This window comes from Necator americanus, chromosome I (assembly GCF_031761385.1).
Source record: "Necator americanus strain Aroian chromosome I, whole genome shotgun sequence".
Classification (NCBI taxonomy): Eukaryota; Metazoa; Nematoda; class Chromadorea; order Rhabditida; family Ancylostomatidae; genus Necator; species Necator americanus.
In genome coordinates this window covers 32,750,192-32,771,840 of record NC_087371.1, presented here as the reverse complement: position 1 = coordinate 32,771,840, position 21,649 = coordinate 32,750,192, and the positions used below count along the sequence as shown (strand labels likewise).

Sequence of the window (21,649 nt, the reverse complement as noted above, 5' to 3'; positions counted from 1 at the left end):
TAACTAATGAAAGGTGGTAGAAACTCTCGGGAAAACAATAATTCGGCTGTCAAAGCTATGATACACTTCTGTGTATTCAAAGTGTGTCTTGAAGTTAGAGAGTATCGCATTGTAAAGGGCATGCGGGTGTAAGAAGATGTAAGAGGAAAAAGATAAATACCCAGCCTAACATATACGCTTTAATTTGAACATACCACCAATCTCATTTTTTTCAAATTATTCGAAGTCCTAAGGCTCACAAAAGATTAAGATGTAAGAGTGTGGCCGTAAATCAATCGATGTGACACACGCAATGTAAAAGTTGGGATTTCTCCACAAATAAGTAAGAGCACGGATGTATTTCACGTGTACAAGAGAAATCAACCAACTCCTCTGAGTGATCTATTAAAAGGCAAGTGAAACTGCTTTATGTGATCCCGTCTTCTCAATGATGCAACATAATTACGCGATAGACCGTAGACCGTGAGCGTTCAGCAGCGCTTCTACGGTTATGTCTTCGAGCGGGAAAACCTCTGGTACTTATTTGAGCTATATTAGTTGGACTGTGGACATTGAATGGATACAGAGTTCCCTCGTGTTCTATCGCGTCACGCATAGTGACGTATACTGTTGCATCGTTAAGGAGACGGAATCACAATAGGTTATTTCACACAATTTTTCTGGATAACTAAGAATTGAGCGTGTTCTCTCTCATATTCTACTTCTTTTCAATTGTTGAGAGATCCCAGGGTCGTAAGTTTCGTGATACACCGTCAATAAGCATTACTGAGGCAGAAAGCCATGTGGAAAAGACGAAAGAAATAAACGTTTAGTCGAAAAATCAACGAGAAGAATATTCATTGGTGCCAGGTGACATCACCATACACATATTTGCAAAGATTCCACAAATGTTATCGTTGGAGCATTCTACATCACAAAGAGCATGAAAAGTTGATCTATAGGAAAGAACACCAAGCCCTCATCACTCACTTAAATCTTGTGTGCAATGTTTGTTTGGCATACCTTCTACGAATACGACAAGCGTTTCAACAAAATATTGATTAGTTCTTCTCGCTGATTTTCCGCAGGCTTCCGCTGTGAAATAGATAAAAAAGACTGCATGGAGGGCTTTTCTCACATCTGCACCGTGGCTCTTCATTGATATATATTGAGGATCTATGATATGTGGGCTAAAACTATTAACAGGAGGGGCGATAAAGCTTCCACAAATGCGAGCGCAGTTGGGCGCCCACCTCCCCAAATACACTTTACCCGCACTACAATGGGTCCGTACAGAGTTTATGAGAGTTGTGAGAGATAACCTTGAAGGCATGAGTCCACGAATCTGTGGTGGTACGGGTTTCAGGCGAGTAATGCCGGCCACGGGGTCGTAGATTATGAATACATGGGTGGTTCCGCTCACCTCTCCCTGTATTACTGTAAACAGACGGCTTTGGAATGCAGTTCCTTACGACGTCTTCTGTTGCAATGCGCCACCTTTGCTCCCCGCCCCTGCGATTCCTCAAGAACCCATTCGGACGAATCGCAGGCGGGGGTGGGGAGCAAAGGTAGCGCATTGCAACAGAAGCCGCCGTAAGAAACAGCGTTCCGGGGTCGTCCGTTTACACCGATACAAGGAGAAATGAATGGAATCACCCTCTTCCCCACAACATCTTCCAAAATCACGATCAATATCTTTCATCTCCCACTCTTCCACGACCCCATGTAAGCGTTACCCGCTTGAAACCCGTACCGCCTCAAGGTGATGCCTTTAACAAACACATACCGTAACCTCAACGTCATGCGCTATAATATGATGTCGATGTCGTGGTGATGATCATAATGTGGAATACGAAACAAATCAGAAATAAAACCAGATTAATACATTCGTAATGCGAATAGGAGAAATGAGAAACAGAATAATAGAGAAATATGTGTTGCCCTCACTACTATTGAAGAAATCGTCCTCGCAAAACAGGACACAGACACATAGAAAGGGAAAAAATACGATTTGTATGATCTACATCAACATTTGTCATTGAAATAATGGCACTAATCACTTCCACTACGCAGAGCCAACGATAAAAAGTGCAGGGCCACGCTCTGCCCTCACTTTGTATCGTGGGCAGATTTAATGAAGTCCGCAACGTAACGTATAATCCGTCCCCGCGCAAAATTGCACATTTACAAGTATGGCGCCATTCTCAAATTTTCTGCCATGGTTTTCGCGCATTTGGACTCTTGTGTAATAGTTCTCTTGCGTTATAGATAGTTCCTTATTTCTTCATAACCCTAGTGGTTAAATATCTCCATACTTTCAATCGAGACGGGGTGCTAGAGATCGCTGAAGGATTAGTTGCTCTACTGATTATTATTTTGCTCTATTGATTACTATTATCTGTGATCATAAAACATCTTTCATTTTTATTTTGCTTGCGAAATGTTTTATGACTTACTCATACTCGGTCATTTTGGCCCTCTCGGAAAAGCCATCCAATTCTGTCCGCTCCCAATTTTCGCGGAAATCGCGCTTAACGGAATCGTGTTAAGATTTTCACGTGCTGCAGAATTCAATTCATTCAAATCATTCATTCATTCAATTCTTCGATTCAAAGCATAAGGTAGTAGATTGCAGTATCTAGCGTGATTCCACTTATCTTTCTCTAATCATTGTGAAGAAAGGCGTGGGAACGGTGTTTGTTTCTACGAGGTACGTTAGAACACCTCCCCTTGTACACGTTCCGGTTCCCTCGACAAACTGTTCATCAGGTTTCACCTGAATAGGGTGGTAAAGATGCATAATTGATCTTCGACCGCTCGCTCTTGCTCTTGCACAGGGTAGGGCTACAATTTACCTCGTAACAAGGAGAAAGAACGCCGTCTTCCTTTCCGTTCTTTTTATTACGATTAGGGGAAGTTGAGCGGAGCTACACTGGCTTCCGTAATCTACAACCCGAACTCTACGGGCTCCCTGAAGTTTCTGGACTAGTTCGTGACATGCTGTCTTTAGTGAGAATCTGCTGCTCCGTTTCGTTTAGCTGATGACCGATGAGACGATTAAAGGCATCACTCCACGAATCTGAGGTGGTACGGATTTCAGGTGGAGTACGCTCATAAGAGATAGTAGATTATGGAGAGGAGGGTGATTCCGTCCATTTCTTCCTAATTGCCGTAAAAAAACGGCTCGGAAGATGCTGCGCCGCACAAGGCTGGCGCGCTCCAGTCGAACTCCTTGTAGAAAATAGTGCGACAGAACGCCTGAAGCCGTATCTTCCGGGCCGTTTTTTACGGCAATTAGGAAGAAATGGACGGAATCATCCCTCTCTCCATAGTCTCCCATCCCGTATACGAATACTCCACCTGAAATCCGTACCACCTCAGATTCGTGGAGTGATGTCTTTAAAGCTAAGAAGGAAGGGAAAACCCCATATTTGAGCATTAACTACGTTCTTTTGCAAAGGAGGTCAGTAATTACTAATTCTTCTTTATAACGGTTCTGACTACAAATACCTCTTGGTGTTTTTTAAATTTATTTCCATTTAATCGGGGGCTGGTATTATCGCCTGGAGCGGTTGCCCGCATCTTCGCCGATCTACAGCTTGCACCGAATCTATCCATTCGGCATTATTTCATATCCTGCGAGACTTGACGTCTCGCGTGAACTGTCTGTCGACACCGGGTAACTCAAGTACCCCACTTGGACAATGTCGGGTAGTTGAAGAGTTGTAACCACAGATACCATGCTCGCTCCAGGTGTTTGACCTATCTTGGTGGTCATAGGACGGCAGTACATTTTGTAATATCTAGTTATAGTCGGGTCAAAACGACATGAAGTACGGACAGTTGCGTAAGCGGCTGCGCTCGAAGCAGTGCGGTGGAGACGGCGGTTGGAATCGAGGTGGGGCCATGGTGAATTGCACAACGATCCCAACCGCTACGCCCACCGCTGCGCTTCGAGTGCAGCCGCTTACGCAACTGTCAGTGCTTCATGTCGTTTTGATCCCACTGAAACTTCCGCAATATAATTGTGCAAATTATATCGCTCCTACGTCCCTAGAGCGTATACTTAAACGTCAGATTGCATTCAGATTCGTATGTGCGGTCCGCTTCTGCTTATGTTGAACGAATATATAGGCTCATGAGTAGTAAATCCTTTTCGAAAACAAAACAAAGCACCAGCACTTACATTCACTCTTTTGCTGAGCGTATCAAAGCGTTGAGTTTTAACAATAAACTAGATTATCACTTATTAAATCTTTTCTTGATTCGCCTGTCTTCTGTTCCAAGAAAAGTACCCTGGCTTCTTATACTAAATAACACCAGAATATTTCCAGCAATGACGAAGCAAACAGCAAGTAGTATTTAGTAGTATTTCCCTGGAATTGCATTTCAATATGTTACAGTGTGACCTATTCGCAGTGGTCCCGCAGCAACGTGGACCCGCATACTTTCCCAGGGCGCTAAAATCACCGTGTACGGATGAGCAAACTGTCATCTTCGTCGGGGTTCTCAATTTCCGCTGTTTTAGTACCTAGCATTCATCATGTCTTGAACCCTGAGAAGTTCATCCTTCTCTTTTTTTTCAGGTCTGCTTAGATACACTGCTTAGGAGTTGGTTTGGAGGATTGTAAGGGACATCGCGGAATCTGTCGCATAGATTCCCATCATGACTGATATTAACCCTCTAGCAGAGAAATGGAAGAAGCGTGGTAAGGGCTTATGATGTTTTTTCTCTTGCTCGACTAGTTTGTTTGTCCTATCCAGGGCTTGTCCTTCGCGATTATCAGAAAGAAGGTGTCGAGGTAATGGACACATGGTATCAGGCTGGGCATGGAGGGATTAATGGCGATGAGATGGGTTTGGGGAAGACATGTCAGGTATTGTTCTAGATTTTCTAAAATTAGCGATAAAGTTGTAGTAGCCGGCTTCTTGCCGGAAAAATATCTACATTATTAATAGTCTAGATCTTACCTTGTTCTTTTGTGATGTTACATAGGTAGTAATACTAGTAAACGGATATTACGCTGATCTTATCACCTTTTTCGTTCCACCTACACCATTAGAAACTATTACATTACTGTTTCTTCCTTCAATAACAGTTTAAGGAGTAAGCTTTTTTTTTCATTACTCTTTAGGCTATCGTACAAATGCTTCGTATGAGAGAAGATGGGAAAGGACCATTCCTTGTTGTATGTCCACTTTCAGTCTGCGACCACTGGCTTTCAGAGGTTGAAAGGTGGTTTCTGCCTTAGTATAAGCATTTACGTGTTAGAATACAACAATTTTAGCAACTATTGGATTAATAAGGAAACTGTCGATTTTAAAGTTCACCTTTTGCAGATTTTCCTGCGGATCGTTATACCCTGTTGGTTATCACGGCTATGAAACAGCTCGTGCTGATATCCTTAAGCGCCTGAGAAAACTCCAAAAGAACACCGTTTTCATAGTTCCTTTTCATGTGAGTTTATTTCGAGGATTTGCTCCGGGCTCACCAGTTGTCCCATAGCCAGATTTTCTGCAGATTTTTCGCTCTGATGCTGAGGTAATTGCTGGTTTCCAAGAAAAGTCCGATCTTGAATTTGATGTTGTAGTAGTGGATGAAGCACACAACATCAAGAACTCCGAATGTCAATTAGCCGAATCTTTGAAACCTGTGGGTTTTTACAACCTAATTATCTTTGAAATTTGTCCAGGCGCTGCTGTGATCGTCGGAATCTTGGAAACAGCCAGTTGTTTTCATTGATGGTAGACTGTTTTGGTGAAATAACGTAGGTTTTTATGCAACTCTAGTCTCCTAAAATGCACACTTGCTTTCAGAACTTCGATGATCGGTATTTGTTTGTGCTCAGCAAAAATACTTATTTAGAATTTTTATTTTGAGTACATTTACTTGTTTATTCCTTGGAGGAAAAATGGCAGAAGGACAATTAGTAGCAGTAAATAAAAGTTGAAGGATAAAGTATCTGGCGTTAATCAATCCGCTTAGGATGCTCCAAGATACACAAAAAATACGCTTGCACGAAGACTCGGAAAAATTAGAGTTATGAACGAAAATTAGAACAAATGCTCCTTGATTGCCATCTTTTCCACTCATTTGTTGTAGAATTTCTCTCTTTCAGTATAGACGAAAGGCATGGTTCCTGTTGATGACTGGTACACCTATACAAAACGATTTAGGAGAGTTGTACTCACTCTTCACCTTTGTTGACCCTGTAAGTTTTAAAGAAGATTGTTAGACAGCAATTTGATTTCTCTGAAAGAACTCGTCTATGGTATTTTTTCGACTACCTATGCTTGAGGCTATAAGTTTGTAGCAGACTCTTTATTGGTTTTGATCGAACTTCTTGATGTTGTTCTGTAGTCTCCTTTTCTATGTGCTGAAAAACTATTGTGATTTGAAAGGAAAATTCCACCTTGATATGAACATATCTGCTGCAAATTTCTCACTAGGAACTTTTTTTAAACAAAAAATATCGACAAATTCGTTTATGCGGACCCAGACTCAATTTCAGTGACGATTTTGCGTTACAGAGCACATTCAAAGATAATATGACAGCCAAGAAAACCTTCGTCGAGAGATACAGTGACAATGCGAATATGGAGAGATTAAGGAAGATCTTATCAAAATATCTTATTCGACGGACGAAGGATGTTGTATGCAAAGAATTGCCTCCATGTGAACAAGTTGGTGGAGCATACTTTTCTTTTGCACTTCCAGCTATACTTCACAGTTACGTCTTCGTTCCTTTACCGAAGTATTTTTTTCGGTACTTCACTAAAGATGAGTTAGTAATTGTAAGCTTTTCTTTTTAGGTTATTATCTACCACAATATCAGTGAAGTGCAGAAAAAGCTTTATTTGGATATAATAGCCCAAGATTATGGTAGGAGTTAGTATATTTTCTCACGGGATCCTATCTATTATTTCAATATTTCGTCTCGAGTTTCAGTCAACACTTTGGAATGTGTTTCTTCAGATTCTCTTATTCATATTTGCTATAAAAAATATTCCAGTTGCTTATGCTTAGCATAGACTTTTTTAAGAGAAGTTTTTGGAATCAACTCGCCAGGAGCACCAGTCACTCGTTAACCTTCAAATGCAACTTAGAAAATGTGTTTTGCACCCTTATCTCTTCAAAGGTATCATAACCAGTCTTCATCATACGATTAGTTTCCCAATGTGCTCCCTGTTTTTTTTTCTTCTTCAGGTGTTGAACCAGAACCATTCGCAGAAGGCGAACATTTAGTTGAAGCAAGCGGCAAATTTATGGTGAGTTCTTGTCTTTTCTTCATAATTTTTTTTTTTTACAGAGAGTCACATAATGCCACTCTACAAAAAGATTATTGCCATTTTAAGCATTTAGTTGTTTGAACAATTGTGAGCCAGGCCAGCATTTATATTACTAAATGTTGCGTTTTCTTGTAAAATGAAAGGAAAACAGAGCTGATGCCATTCTTTTCATCCTTTTGTACTCACCAAAAACATTTTCTGTTTCTAAAATGTTTTCACTTTATGAAAGTATATGTTAGTAAAGGGAGGAGCAACGAACGCAAGGAAAACCATGGTATATCTACCCAATTCTTTACACAATTCGTAGTACTCTGCTTCCATAAATGCCAAAAGTCGGGCTTCCACATATTTGTCCATTGTTTAACGTAATCACTCCCCATCACAAGCCTCCAAGCAGCGAACGGGATCAGGAGACGTAGCACAACTTGTTTAGCGTGGCAAGCTTTTATTAAGCGTAGAATGTACACTAGTGTCGTACACCTTACGATGAATTATAATTATAATACGTGACTAGTAGTTCTTTTTTTTTCTGAAGAATGTTTATTGGTTTTGTCTAATCATACAAACAACTGAGGCCCTCGAGAATTTGCACATGGTAGAGTTATATTCTCACCATCACTTGCAGGTATTGGACCGACTTCTGCGTTATCTGAAAAAGAAGGGCCATAGATGCTTGATATTTTCGCAGTTTGTCATAGTTCTCGATATTGTACAGGATTTTATGGATCTTCGAGGTCTTTTCTTTGTCGCATCAAAGAGTTCACCTCTATTCTTCCGAATATGTTACTACTCTTCGAGATTTAGGTTATAACTACGAACGTTTTGACGGAAGTGTTCGGGCTGAAGAAAGGTTTGCATCAATCAATAATTTCCAAAACAATGTGAAGAGAGGGACAAGAACTCGCGGATCACCTGCTAGGGATGGTAGTGCGGATTTGTGTTTGAGGTTGGAGGCAGACTATAAATATATTATCACGTAGATCCATGGTGTTTTCTGCTCACCACCAAAGCTGGTGGAGTTGGGTTGAATCTTACCGCGGCTGACACGGTGATCTTTTTGGACGCCGATTGGAATCCACAGAACGATATTCAAGCAATGGCTCGGTGCCATAGAATTGGCCAGAATAGGTAGGTTTTCGTACACTTGTCAGCAGCACTGACAAACTACTGATCGTCTTTGTTCAGACCAGTGCGAGTGGTTCGCCTTATTGCTCGTTATACGATTGAGCAGCACATGCATGCACGTATTCGTGAAAAGCTGAAATTCACAGATAAAGTGATGGGAAATGAAGGTGTGGCATCAAGATTTTTGTTCACAGACCGAGCTCCATTCTCCAAATTTGTTTTTGAGGGGGGTTTTTGTGTTGAAATGGGATCTAGAAGAGATGTGTGTTGTGATGTGCTTTAACAAAGCTACAAGTGCCAAAAAATTCGGTTTTAAGTGATTCTGGAGAATTCCACAGTTGTTCAAACTCGATCATCCCAGCTCCCTTTTTTCGCTTTTGCTGTCTGTAAAACAACAGCATCGATTTTCAGTGCGAAAGCTGCAGAGTGTTGTTGTTTAGAATAGTAGTAGTATGTGGCTATGATAATAATGGGGTCTAACGTCCTAAAAATCAGTTTATAGGGATTTTCGTAGCATGCAATGCTGGAATTTTCATGTCGCAAATGTTAAGAACATGCTGAGTTTCCAAATGCGCACATGAGATGGAGCTCTTGTCTTTGAGCTACAAGATGTTGATGTATTATTGTCCCCTGTTACAGAGATGAAAGTGACCGGCTATGATATGTTGATGATGATTAAGCAAAGTCTGGGAACGCTCAAAGAGCAGACACATGAGAAGTACGACTTAGTAAGTCTATAGCGTGTGGAGCTACTTCATTTTATTTATTTATTTGTTTTTTTTTTTGCGAAGAAGACATGAGCACATATGTATTTTTGGTCATTAAATGCGAAATACAATCAGCTGACCTGAATTTATGTGCCAGAAACTTAAAAATTCTAGACTGACAAAGATTTGGAAAGCGTCATTGGTGAAACGAATGCTGTTGGGGAATGGTTGCCGTTGAAGAGTGACAAAGAAAACAAGGTTACTTCATTTACCACCCTCTGCTGAGAATTTGTTTCCTTTGTTACATGGGTTGTATGGAAATTCGTTGTTTTCCGTCCTCTGAACAGACGTTTCTAGGTACCGGCTGCTCTGCGTCTGAATCCAGATGAGGTTGATCGACGAGATACAGATCTAAACGATTATCGCGTGTACGAAGGTCATCATTACCGTGTTTCTGCGAAGGATGAAGCTGCATTCAAGGAGCTGCGTCTGTTGAAACTTGCAGGAACAAAACGTAATGGGAAACGTCGCAATTTTAGAAGTTATTGTACGTAAACTTAAACATTTTTTCTGTAGTTTTTGATTGAAATCAAAACATTTCTGTTTTAGCGGACGAGATGGTTGGAAGTGAAGGTGGTATGGTGAGGGTACGTTCAGTCTTTTCGTTTATCGTTATTTTATCGGGCATTCGCCATAGATGCGATAATCGGAGCCAGTGCTCTGACCTCGTTCACTTTTGAACCGTTGTGGAAAGGACCCCCTTCACTTGAACTGCACCCCATGAGCTAAACCCCCTTCACCTGAGGAGGGTCCGGTTTCTCCCTATCGTACCTATGGCATTCGCTATCTTGTTCAGTTTTAATTCAACTTCATCTCTTTTTTGAGTTGCAAATGGAGCTTTTTTATTTACCTATTCATCTGTTTATTTATCCCACACACTTCATGATTTTCCTTCCCCTTTCTTCCTCTTTCTTCTCTCTCTGTTTTTCTTCCATTTTATACTTTATTTCGCTCTCCACCTTATTCGACTGATTCATTGGGATATTAGTTAAATACCCATCAGTTCGTTAGCATTTACAGCTTTTCATGTTTCAGGGAAAGGAAAATAAAAGCGCATATGACGAGAAGCGGAAATTAGCTGCACAGGCCAAGAAGGATGCTCTTTGGACGGCAAATGGTGAGTGCCCAAAAAAGACGTCAATCCATCAAAGGTCATCAAATGCAATCAAAGACATCCTTGTGAAATCATCTCGAACAGAGTCCGATGGATCTGTCGTCTATGGCAAGGTAGCAACCGCAAAAGATATCCATTCAGACGTCCCCGAACTGATAGATTTGACCACCTGCGATGATCCTTGTAGTGCGGCCGCTATCAACTCGATAGGAATGGTTCTCCCCCATGTAAATCCTAGTATTGTCGTCTTGGGAGAGACGAAATCTGGTCGAAATATAAACAAGAATAAGAAACTTGCGGGGTCTAACCGTGATTTTTCTAAATCTAAGGATTCATGTAGAATAAAGGTTGCATCCTCTTCGAAAAATGAAGTAAGGGTGGATCCGGAAATAATAACACTAGATTAGCCTGATGTTCCTTTTTTTCAGTTTATATGATTCTTTTTTTTTTGTAATTTTTCATCCTTGAAATTACTTTCTAGGTATTTTCTTTAAACATAGAAACATCCGTCAAATATGTGATTTTTTTTGTTCCGAGTAAAACTAAGGATTTTGTTCCTTTAAGCATGGTGCACATAAAAGGAATCTCATAAATTATCAACTAGTCGTCATTTCCGTTGTGTTTTCAGGAAATTGTACTGTTGTAGACATAGTTTTTTCTTTCCAAGGTTTTTTCTTATTATTTATCTGACCTTTTTTCTTGAACTGCTGCGATTATGGTTTGAAGCTTTGAGGACTTTCTACTGTAGTCCGAGTACTCTACAAATATGTATTGATTTTGGTTGATGTTTTATTTCAAAAAAGATCCTTCTATTCTGTCTTACATCTCGTTGTTTTCGATATTTGTTCCTAAGGCCGATTTTTTCATGTGTACTTTCGAAACAGGTCCAATATTATGTAAGAAGTAAAGTTGACACTGAAATTCTATGACCGAGCTTCCGCGATTGCGCCAACGTATGGATTTTCTTTGTTTGACCGCACATTACCACTTCGAGCGCAACCGCTTACGCAGCTGCGTCCTGCTTCCCGTCGTTTTGACTCCACTATATGCATACACAATAGATTGAAGAAAATGTGTGCAGAAAATTGAACATGCAGAATGGTGATCTTCGTTTCCGTTGTTCTTATCCGCGGAGTGTTTGATTGAAAAATCGGAGATCATATTTTTATGAACTTCTTCATGCCTGCACTTAGCTCTTCATCAGTATCGATCGATTAGTACGACTTCAGTTTCACTGATCAAAATTGATGTTATTTAATTATAATGGGTCGCTTCTTATCCATTTTATTATGGTTTCTTTAAATTGTGTTGAGAACGCTGTCAACGTGATCTCTGCTTCTCGTGCATCAATGTTCGCAGTTCTTTGATCTGCTCGGTGTAGTAATTGATCCCTCAATCCCTCGTGTGCTTTAGTACGTATTTTAAGTTTGGAATATCCTTGTAAGTGAGAACTGACCCCTCTTTTTTCTATTGTACAGTGAGGTCTTCGAAACATATACCAATGCTAGTTCCAACATTCTTTTTTTTTCGAAGAAACTAAGAAAATCACACATGAATTCCTTTGTAGGCGTCAGTTCTCACGTTGCTACATGATTACTTCAAACTTGATGTCGTATTTCCATTGTAATGCACGAATAAATGTTGCACTACAAGCTTTTCTTGTTGTGCTTGTTGTTGTTTCTGCAACTTTCACGAGTGATTATGGAACTAGTTTGTGCGGTAGACCGCGTTGGATAGGGTCTGGACACTGGATGAGGAGGATTTCTGATCACGTGGAGTGCAAAGATGTTGCAGTCGCATCGTAGGCGCTTGCACCGCTTGCTCACTGCCTTCATTGCGTTTTTGTTGTTTGACATACACACAACCTGAACAGAAGCTGTTATGTTCTCATTGATGAATCCTCAAAGATCAAAGAGCTTTATGTTTACCCCGTACCAACGCAGTTCTGTAGACACATTTTCAGGGCTTGAACACTTGACAATCGCCATCGTCGTTTTCTTACGTGTGTTCTTAGTTCGCATCTGCTGTGCTGCTGTTTCTTTCCTCTTTCTGTCGCTGTATGTTTGTCCATTTCCAAACATATTGCGCCGTCTTTCCTACTTTTTTGGTTCTATTTTGAAAAAAGTATCGTATAGTAGGGTCAAAACGGCATGAAGCACGTACGCAATTGCGTACGCGGTTTCTCTAGACAGTGCAATGGAGCGTACTGGAACCCTTGCTGGCTGCACCCATCACTGCAGTTTGCGACGGTCCCACCCCGGTTCCAACTGCTGCCTCCACTGCACCGTACGCAAATGCACCGCAACTCGTGATTCATGTCGTGTTGACTCGACTATGTACTAATTGTAACGCGGGAACTGGTGCAAGCGCGCAGAAATCCTGTTGAAACTCTTCGGATTTATCAGTCTCGAATCCACCTTTTTGTGCCATTTTAATTTTTGGAATTGAGTCAATAGATCGCTATATTCTGTTTCGTTTCTTTTTTAAATTTCTATCTAAATAGTGAAAGCGTCCAAGGAAAAGCTGGAGACATCTTTAAGGGGTTCTCTTCCTCGGTATCGACGAGGAACTAAATTTTAGGAATTTCCATTCAGTGCCGCTTTTCTTGTTCCTGTTCATGGATCTCTTTTTTCTCTCCACCGGTAGCGGTTGCAGTTACGCTGTTACCTATTGTCATTTAGGCTATGTATCAGGAAATCTACCGCTACCAACAGCTGAGGATCAACAAAGTTTGTACGCTGATGTTGTTGAGGTGCATATGGTTTTGGGATTTTTCTGAAACTTACTCGCTATGATCGATCTGAATCCTCACAGCGTTTCCAAAGAGCAGCAAGAATAATTTTCGATTGTTGCGAACAGTTTTTTTTTCAATAACCTTAACTTAAACAAGTTAGACCTTTTCTGTTATTAAAAACAGTATTGACAGACAAACTGAGTTTATTCCAAATGAATCACTTAAATCACAAAAATTAATTTGACATTAAAAAAAAGGAAAGTAAAGAAAGACGTCCTGCATCTAAATTGGTCTAGAAATCGAAATTGTTCTTGCTTCATTAGGATTTGTGATAAAAACACGTATTTTTACATCTTTTCGTTTCGACCGTATCTTACTACTTTACCACTTTAGGAAGGTGTCCCGTTGCATTATGTTCATGGCGATGTAACCAAACCACAAAGAGAGGAAACCGATCATTCAAAGTGTCGATTGATTTTACACTGTGTAGACAATAGTGGTACGTTAAATATTCGAAGTTATTCGATTTATCATTGCATTGGATTTGTTCATCACAAATGACGGGTTTTTCAAGTGCTTAAATTAGTGCTCAAACTGGTTTTCTTCTATATTACGGAATTGTAATTTTATACAGATTTTGATGCATTGTAGACTCTTTTTTTTGTTCCAATTGTAAGATTTACTCTGAACAAACAATGCAATCTACATGCGCTTTTCTGATTGACTTCGAAGGGCTTTAGCTGCTTCATATGTAGTGAATGAAAATAGCTAACAATACGTGAAGATTAATATGTAAATAAGCTTATTTTGGTGATACAGGAGTTTTCGGGAATCGTGGAATTTTTGCCGCCCTACGAGAAAAGGATCCATCTATCGCGGATAAGTACGAACTAATCTCTCGTATGGGAGATATGAAAATGGGCGACGCTCACCTGATTTCCATTGTGAAGAGCACTGAAGGTAGGTTTTTGAAAGAAATGTTTGCCTTTTCATTGCATTCTCTGATTTTTAAAGCCTTCTATGGACTTGCCGGGATCTTATAAAGTCTTTTTTTCTTTCGTCTTCGTATTTTTAGACGATGAAATGCAACCATCGACGTCCTCTGAGGTAGAAGAGGCAGTGGTCTTGTTTGTAGCGCAGAGCAGTAAACACAGAGGTGTGTCTTCTTTGTCTTTGTATATTTTATATCAAATTTTCGAATCTGTTTGAATACAGCATTCGCATACTCTTTGTAGAGGAACCATTTTGAAAATTGTAATATTTGTGAAGCGCTCTTCAAACGTTTTGAAACAATCAATTCATCCGTGGAAATGTATACTCACCTATAGTAGGGTCAAAACGGCGTGAAGCACAGTGCAGTTGCGTAAGCAGCTGCGCTAAAAGCTTTGCGGTAGAGGTTTTCGGTTAGGATCGTGATGGGATCCTTGCGGGCATCCTTCGCTACAGTTCGCGATGGTCCCACCTCGATGCCAACCGTTGTCTTCACAGCGCCGCTTGGAGCGCAGCCGCTTACATAACTGCACTGTCATTCATACCGTTTTGACCCTACTATACGTTTATTCGTGTTGGAGCTTGACTTTTTTCTGCTAGAAATGACATTCGAAGCTTAACTAAGAAATTGTGAAATCCGAAAGCTACTTTGAAATTTAACGACTATGAAAGCACCGATATGGCATCTTTTAGAGTCGAGAGTCGCAAGTTTTCTTTTTTCTATAGCATTTCCTCCGGTGTATCATTTTCTTACGCTAGAATATAGTGTAATTTTCATCATGTATGGATTAATTACTGGAATTTGTTGAGAGTTCATTCTCACATTTGGGTCTACAATTGATCCGCTGAGTAATCAATCACGGACAAGACGAAATTTTCCAGATGAGATACGCCCAACCATACTGGAACTGTGTTTCTCCCGTATTGGAGAATATGCACGCCACAATAACGTTAGTGTTCACATGGCAAGAATTGGCTACGGTAAGTTCTCTCACAAATCTCCGCTTTGTCTAACATAGAATGTGGTTGGTATGCTTCATATAATTTTCAAGTGCAATTCCTAGGTACATCATTGAACTGGTATACGGTAGAACGTCTCATCAAAAAGTGCATCAGTGACCATGGTATACCTACGTACATCTATTACTTCGCTAGACCGCAACGACCACAGCAGCCACTTTCTCCGCAACCGACACAACGGCCTCCTGGTGGGCCTTTAGTCCAGTGACACTTAAACTTACACATAATAAATCACGCTTTATGAAGTCAAACGACCAAATCCGGCTCCACACGGTCCCAACAAAAGATCAAAGCTTAGAAAGGATTCCGGAGATTTTGTTGTGGGCGACGGAAAAGAAGAGAGCGAAGAAGAATCGGACAGTAGCAGCGCTTCCAGCAGTGCCAGCGACCATGACTGGAGTGAGGAAGACGAAGACGAAGAAGAAGAGAAGGAAGGTATTGTTGTTCATTATCATACTATTCAAAAATCATACACATAATATCGATTTTAGATATCAGTGATGAAAGTGGTTCCTCTTGCGAAGAAATCGAAGACGAAGAACTCGAAGAGTTGAAGATCACGCGCAGCCCCCGCCGCCGCCCACGTATGTCCAGAAGGAGTCGCTCGAGCGACAGAAGGTGCGGATATGTATTGGTGTTTTCCCTATAATCGGATATCCATAGCTTAAGCTCTGTTGCGTTTAAATTTTGGTTATTTTTCGTCGTCGCTCCAGTGCCGCATAATTTTACGTGATTTCGTTCAAGTGTTTTATACCAGTGTTTTTTCTTTACTGTCTATTTTTCCGACGATCAACTGCGTACTGTGTGCCTCTTTCGTTCTTGGAATACCATTGAATTTTTACCGCTGTTTTAATGTTCATCTTCATTTACCTCGACTAACATTTGTTATGTCCACCCATTTTGTTTTATTTCTTCAGAAGGTTCCAAAGGTGTCAAAATTGCAAATGCTGGGAAATTTATTGTTTCTAGAACACGGTTAAAGTCATCAAATTGTTGTTCATATGTTTTCGCCATCTTTTGTTCATTCCCCTAATAGTTCTTTGTTCAGCAAGACATCCAGTAGTCGATCAGACACAGGGAAACATATGAACGAGTCAGACTTTGAAGGTTATCAAACCCCAGAGCCTAAAGCGCTGTTCAGAGATGTAGCGGTTTCACTCTACGGTCTTGATAAGGACATGGCCAATAAATTGACGTAAGTAATTATCCTCCTTGTCCGGTTGAGTATGGTACTCTTTTCGAATCTCAGGGACTTCGTTGTGGAGAATGAAGGCTATCCAGTAACTGAAGTAAACGAGTTAAAAGATGCCACCCATGCTGTTGTTGGACATCAGACCGCCATTGATTCCAGAAAGTTCGAGGAATTTAAGAGAATGTTTGATGTTAATTGTATTTTCATCAAGGAAAGTTGGATTAGTGATTGTATAGAGGCCAGAGAGAAGTTGGACCCTCTCATGTACAAACTGTAAGGTTCTACATAGGTATATTATTATTCTGCATAAGTTTTTCTGTGAAGTATTCATATTCTACATAAGTTTTTCTGTGAAGTATGTTTATTTTGTACGAGTACAAGGCACAACGGTGCTCAATAAATTTTCTTGATAAATGTAGTTTTTTCTTTTTTTCTACAAGAGAGTTATCGTCCAAAGTTCTACGGTTTCTCAAAGACTTTGTTTGTGCTGTTCATCGTAGGTTTACAAGTGCTGGGAGTGCACTGGAAATTAATTACTTTAATTTGGTCCAATGGAGATATAAGAAACCTGTCAATTTCGCCTAGTAATCCAGAAAATGGTGCGTGAAATGACCTTCTATGATTCCGTCGACGTGCAACGTAGGAATTCAACTATTATAACTCAAATAAGCAGCAAAAGTAGCTCGGCAGCACAGTCGTCGATGCGTTGCGTAAGTGATTTTCTCTGTTCTATGTGGAGGTCCCAATAGTGTCAGTTTCATGATATTATCTCATCTTGGCTACATCATCTGACCTTTGTTGCAATATTTTCACTCTTTCTTCCCTCGTTTATGCGACTACCTATGAAGGTCCCACTTTAATTCCCGTTCCATTCATCTGCACGATGAGGTGGAAACTTTGTTTCGCACTGTTAATCACACTGTTCTCTTTTTTAGGTGACGTGTATTTCGAAATATTGCTAAAATGAGCTGTTTGTTAGAGAGAATTCCACAACCAAAAATTCACTTCTCAGTGTATGACAACAAAGTTTATGTGATGGATTCATTGTGAAATATCTATTTCTTTATCCTTCACTTCTAGTAATCCTGTAGATGCCCTTCAAATTCTTAGGCACACTATACTTGAAGATGGACACAATGTGCAACCATCGAAACAGCCCACAGCCGAGACAGAAACGATTAGTTTCCAGCTTTTTCCTTGAGAAATCCCGATATTCAGCTGTGTTCCATTGCATTTTCTGACGTTATGAATTTGCCCAGACTATCTTCTATATTTCGAGCTGTAACTCTGAAGCCTTAAATGCTATTTGCAACATATATTTAAATAATTAAAAATAGTTGGTTACTTCAACAGTCAAACTGGTTTTTTTTTGCAATCTTTACAAAAGAGAGATAGTCGTATTTGGTAACCTCAACACAGTAACAATCAAGAGATCGTGTATTTTGTAGCTAATTTTTGCATTTTGTATTTTTTGTATTCTTTCTGTAGAGATTACAGTCTACTCCTCCACAACGGTTTACCGCCATATCATAGTGGCGTGGAGGTGACACTGGACGTCGAACTGCGATGCACAGCGGAGGTTCGTCCTCCGGCAGGGTCTCCCAAGCTGAGAAGGAGTTCGACACATCCGACATTCCGACTTCTCGGAATCGGAAGCCTAGCTAAGAGTAAACCACTGCTAAGATTCACCACCGTCTTGGCAAAATGTCGCAAGGTGGTTCCCTGATCCATATAGGTTGGGCGACGACCTGTGGTGAAAGCTAAGTTCGCCGTGGCATGGCTGCTTAGTTTGGGGAAAAGTCTCTTTGCCACTCCAGCATATTCACTGCCTCAGTACCCTGCACACTGGGCCCTCCCGTCCCGTCAGACATCGGACGGTATGGCGACCGGTGAGAGGCGATCAAATCTCAGGTTGCTCAGAACGTCATTGATTCTGGACCAAGGCGACACACGCACGACTCGCCATGGAGACTGTCTCAGACTGTGTACTTACAACGTGAGAACAGTTTCCACAGACGCCGACCTGCATGCCCTTCTCGGAGCTGCAGAGCGTATCAAATTTCACGTGATTGCTCTGCAGGAGACCAAGTGCAGAAGGAGCGACGTACGACAGATGAATGACGGTACACTCGTCATTCGTGGAGAGAAGGTTCCGTCGCGAAATGTAGGCGGTGCAGGTTTCGTTGTGCACCCATCTGTCGTCCATCTCGTCGGTTCTCACGAGATCCTGTCACCTCGTCTGGCCATTCTTCGCCTCCGCCCTCTGCGCCAAAAATCCATCAGTATCATCAACTGCTATTCACCAACATCAGCAGCTGATGATTTCGAATTGGACGCGTTTTACGAGGAGCTGGAGGAAGTAGTCCACAACGAGAAGTCCTTTTACAAATTCGTTGTCGGAGACTTCAACGCAAAACTAGGAAAGGCCACAGAAGAGGAATACAGGATTGGAAGATTTGGACTAGGGGACCGGAATGAAAATGGTAATCGTCTCGCCGGGCTGTTGTCCGCCGCTTGCCTCTTTCATGGGAACTCTCTTTTCATGAAAAAAGATCATCGTCGGTGGACATGGGAATCGCCCAATGGCGCGACTCGTGCGGAGAGCGACCACATACTCACCAACCGGAGGTGGTGTCTACTTGACGTCTCAGTAGTACCATCCTTTTGTAGTGGTTCTGATCACCGTCTCCTTCGTGCTAAAATACGACTTAGCCACACGATGGAAAGAACAACTCTGGCATCGAAGGAGAAAAGAAGTCGATTGCGTACTCGACGACTCCCTGTCCCAAGGTGACTGGCACATCGAGGAGGACCCAAACGTGGACTACGAGATGCTGCTCAGAGGATTACGAGCCTGTGCTGAGCGCGCCTCGAAGTCGCGCACGACAAACTTGGATCGAATTTCGAAGACCACCAAGGAATTGTTAGGAAGAAGGGCTTTGAGGCTTGATCCGAATGCATCGCACATTGAGCGGTTAGTAGCAAACACTAGCTGCAGAAAAGCGTTGCAGGAGGATCTTTTGAAGTACAGGCAGAAGAAGATTTTGGAAGCAGCAGAAAGAAGAACGAGTCTAAAGAAGCGCCGCAGGGATCTCCGCGAATGTAATATTCTGCTAGCAGCCTTGCTGAACGAGGGCGGGACTCGCACGTCTTCTCGTCGTGAGATGGAAATCATTACGGAGAGGTTCTACTCGAACCTTTTCCGTTCATCAACTCCTTTGTCAAGCCCAATCATCCCCACTGGCGAAGCTCCACCACGGATTCTCCCTTCGGAAGTACGAGTCGCTATCAAGAGCATGAAACCTGGCACAGCCCCCGGACCTGATTTTATATCAGCAGACTTTCTTCGGGCTGGTGGCCATCCGCTTCATGTAATCTTAGCAGCGCACATGACATCCTATCTTCAGAAAGAAAGGATCCCAGACCAGTGGAAGACCTCGCGAACCGTTCTTATCCATAAGAAAGGTGACCGAGAGGACCTTCGGAACTACCGTCCGATATGCTTGCTGAGCGTGTTATACAAAGTATTCACCAAGATCATCCTCACACGCATATCTAGGACGCTGGATGAAGCCCAGCCTCAAGAACAAGCTGGATTCCGCCAAAGGTTCAGCTGCTTGGACCACATCCAGCCCTTGTCGAGGGTCATAGAGATTTGCCGGGAATACCGCCTGCACCTTGTTCTAACCTTCGTCGACTATGAGAAAGCCTTTGACAGCGTAGAAACGAATGCAATACTGTCAGCGCTGGTCGATCAAGGTGTGGACGCGTCGTATGTGAGGACATTAGCCAATTGCTACGAACGATGCACGACTAGGATACAGCTTTTCCACCGCCCTCTCACCATACCCATTGGAAAGGAAAGGGGGTACGACAAGGCGATACTATATCGCCGAAGCTGTTCACGGCTGCATTGCAATGGATAATGAAATCACTATCCTGGGAAGAAAGGGGCATACGTGTTGATGGAAGATTTCTTTCGAACCTTCGTTTCGCGGACGACATCGTTCTCTTTTCGAGCAGTACCAATGAAGCAGAAACGATGCTCAACGAATTGGACGAAGCAGGGAAGAGAATAGGACTACGAATAAACAGAAAGAAGACACAGTTCATGAAGAACGCCCACTGCGAGGACGGAGAAGTACAACTTGAAGGCTCCCAAATCGTGGAAACTCCGTCATACGTATACCTCGGACGTTCTATGAACATGGAAAACGACTTGAAGGAAGAACTGAATAGAAGAATGAGAGCAGCATGGGCAGCATTCGCAGCCGTCAGGGAAGCTACGGACCAACTGACGGACCATGATCTTCGTGCCCATCTGTTCGACTCGACAGTCCTTCCAGCGCTCTGTTACGCAGCGGAGACGTGGGCAGACACCGCGGCCACGTCTAGGAAGCTACTTACTACCCACAGAGCCCTTGAGAGATGTCTCCTGAAGTTTAACCGGCGCACACAACACCTTGCCGGTCTTCGTAGCTCCGACTTAAGAGGAATGTCCCGTCTTCGCGACCCAGCGGAATATGTATCGAAAGCAAAACATAGATGGGCCGGTCACATCATGAGAAGAATCGACGATAGATGGACTAAAAGAATGCTAGAGTGGATCCCAAGGGACGCTAAACGCCCCCGAGGGAGACCGCCAACGAGATGGGGTGACGTGTTCGCTGCACGGATGGACCAGCTGAGAGCTCAGCTGGATACGGCTCAAGGACCTCGTCAACATCACTCACGAAGCTTGAGAACATCTTGGATGACAATGGCGAGGGAACGAAACGAGTGGAAGAGATGCTGGGGCCCGCACGTCGAGTGAAGACGGGCCATCTAAGTATCTAAGTAAGTAAGTAAGTACAGTCTACTTTCAATGTGTGCTGTTTCTATATCTTTTGTTCTACTTTTTAAACTCGTACCTCGTACTAAACCGTAAAAAATGGCCCGGAAGATGCGGCGCCGCACAGGCTGGCGCGCTCCAGTCGAACTCCCTGTAGAAAATGTGCGCCAGAACGCCAGAACAGGATCTTCCGGGCCGCTTTTTACGGCAATTAGGAAGAAATGGACAGAATCACCCTCCTCTCCATAATCTACTATCCCTTATAAGAACCTGAAATCTGCACCACCTCAGATCCATGGGGTGATGCCTTTAAGCTCCTCTCATAGTTCGCCATACTCATTAATGACTGTGTGATAGAAGTAGCTTTCTACAAACTCTGGACATTTGCTATCTCCATGAAATCAGTGCTTTTATCTCTCCAGAGAAGACCGATACAAATTTATCGACACAAGAGGGATGAGACGCTTTGTGAGCACTAGGGCGGATTCGAACCTCCGATCGACAGTGCAGGAAGCGGTACCTCTAACCGCTACACTACACCCGCCCTTAAAAAATTTTTGGAACGCTTCACGAATTTGCGTGTCATAAAAGTGAACATGGTGGCGCA

General features: G+C 42.1%; 1 protein-coding gene across 2 annotated transcripts; it reads left to right on the top strand.

Annotated features, from left to right (window-relative positions):
- Nucleotides 1–4,645: 4,645 nt before the first annotated feature.
- On the top strand, nt 4,646–21,024 carry RB195_007558 (uncharacterized protein; the record flags this gene model as incomplete). Of its 2 annotated transcripts, XM_064181254.1 has the most annotated exons (34): nt 4,646–4,688; nt 4,744–4,856; nt 5,115–5,215; nt 5,320–5,437; nt 5,501–5,632; nt 6,099–6,191; nt 6,511–6,663; nt 6,793–6,862; nt 7,023–7,118; nt 7,187–7,248; nt 7,895–8,003; nt 8,074–8,193; nt 8,250–8,397; nt 8,455–8,561; nt 9,034–9,122; nt 9,276–9,359; nt 9,459–9,648; nt 9,711–9,748; nt 10,197–10,278; nt 10,417–10,542; nt 12,957–13,027; nt 13,403–13,508; nt 13,829–13,969; nt 14,085–14,165; nt 14,882–14,980; nt 15,064–15,207; nt 15,266–15,454; nt 15,511–15,637; nt 16,068–16,214; nt 16,269–16,484; nt 17,700–17,790; nt 17,947–18,694; nt 18,882–19,970; nt 20,036–21,024. In XM_064181254.1, the coding sequence occupies 34 exons, from the start codon at nt 4,646–4,648 to the stop codon at nt 21,022–21,024; spliced, it is 6,312 nt and encodes a 2,103-aa protein (XP_064038060.1). The 2 variants fall into 2 exon arrangements, with proteins under 2 accessions (XP_064038060.1, XP_064038059.1); XM_064181253.1 differs by lacking the exon at nt 10,417–10,542.
- Nucleotides 21,025–21,649: the final 625 nt, after the last annotated feature.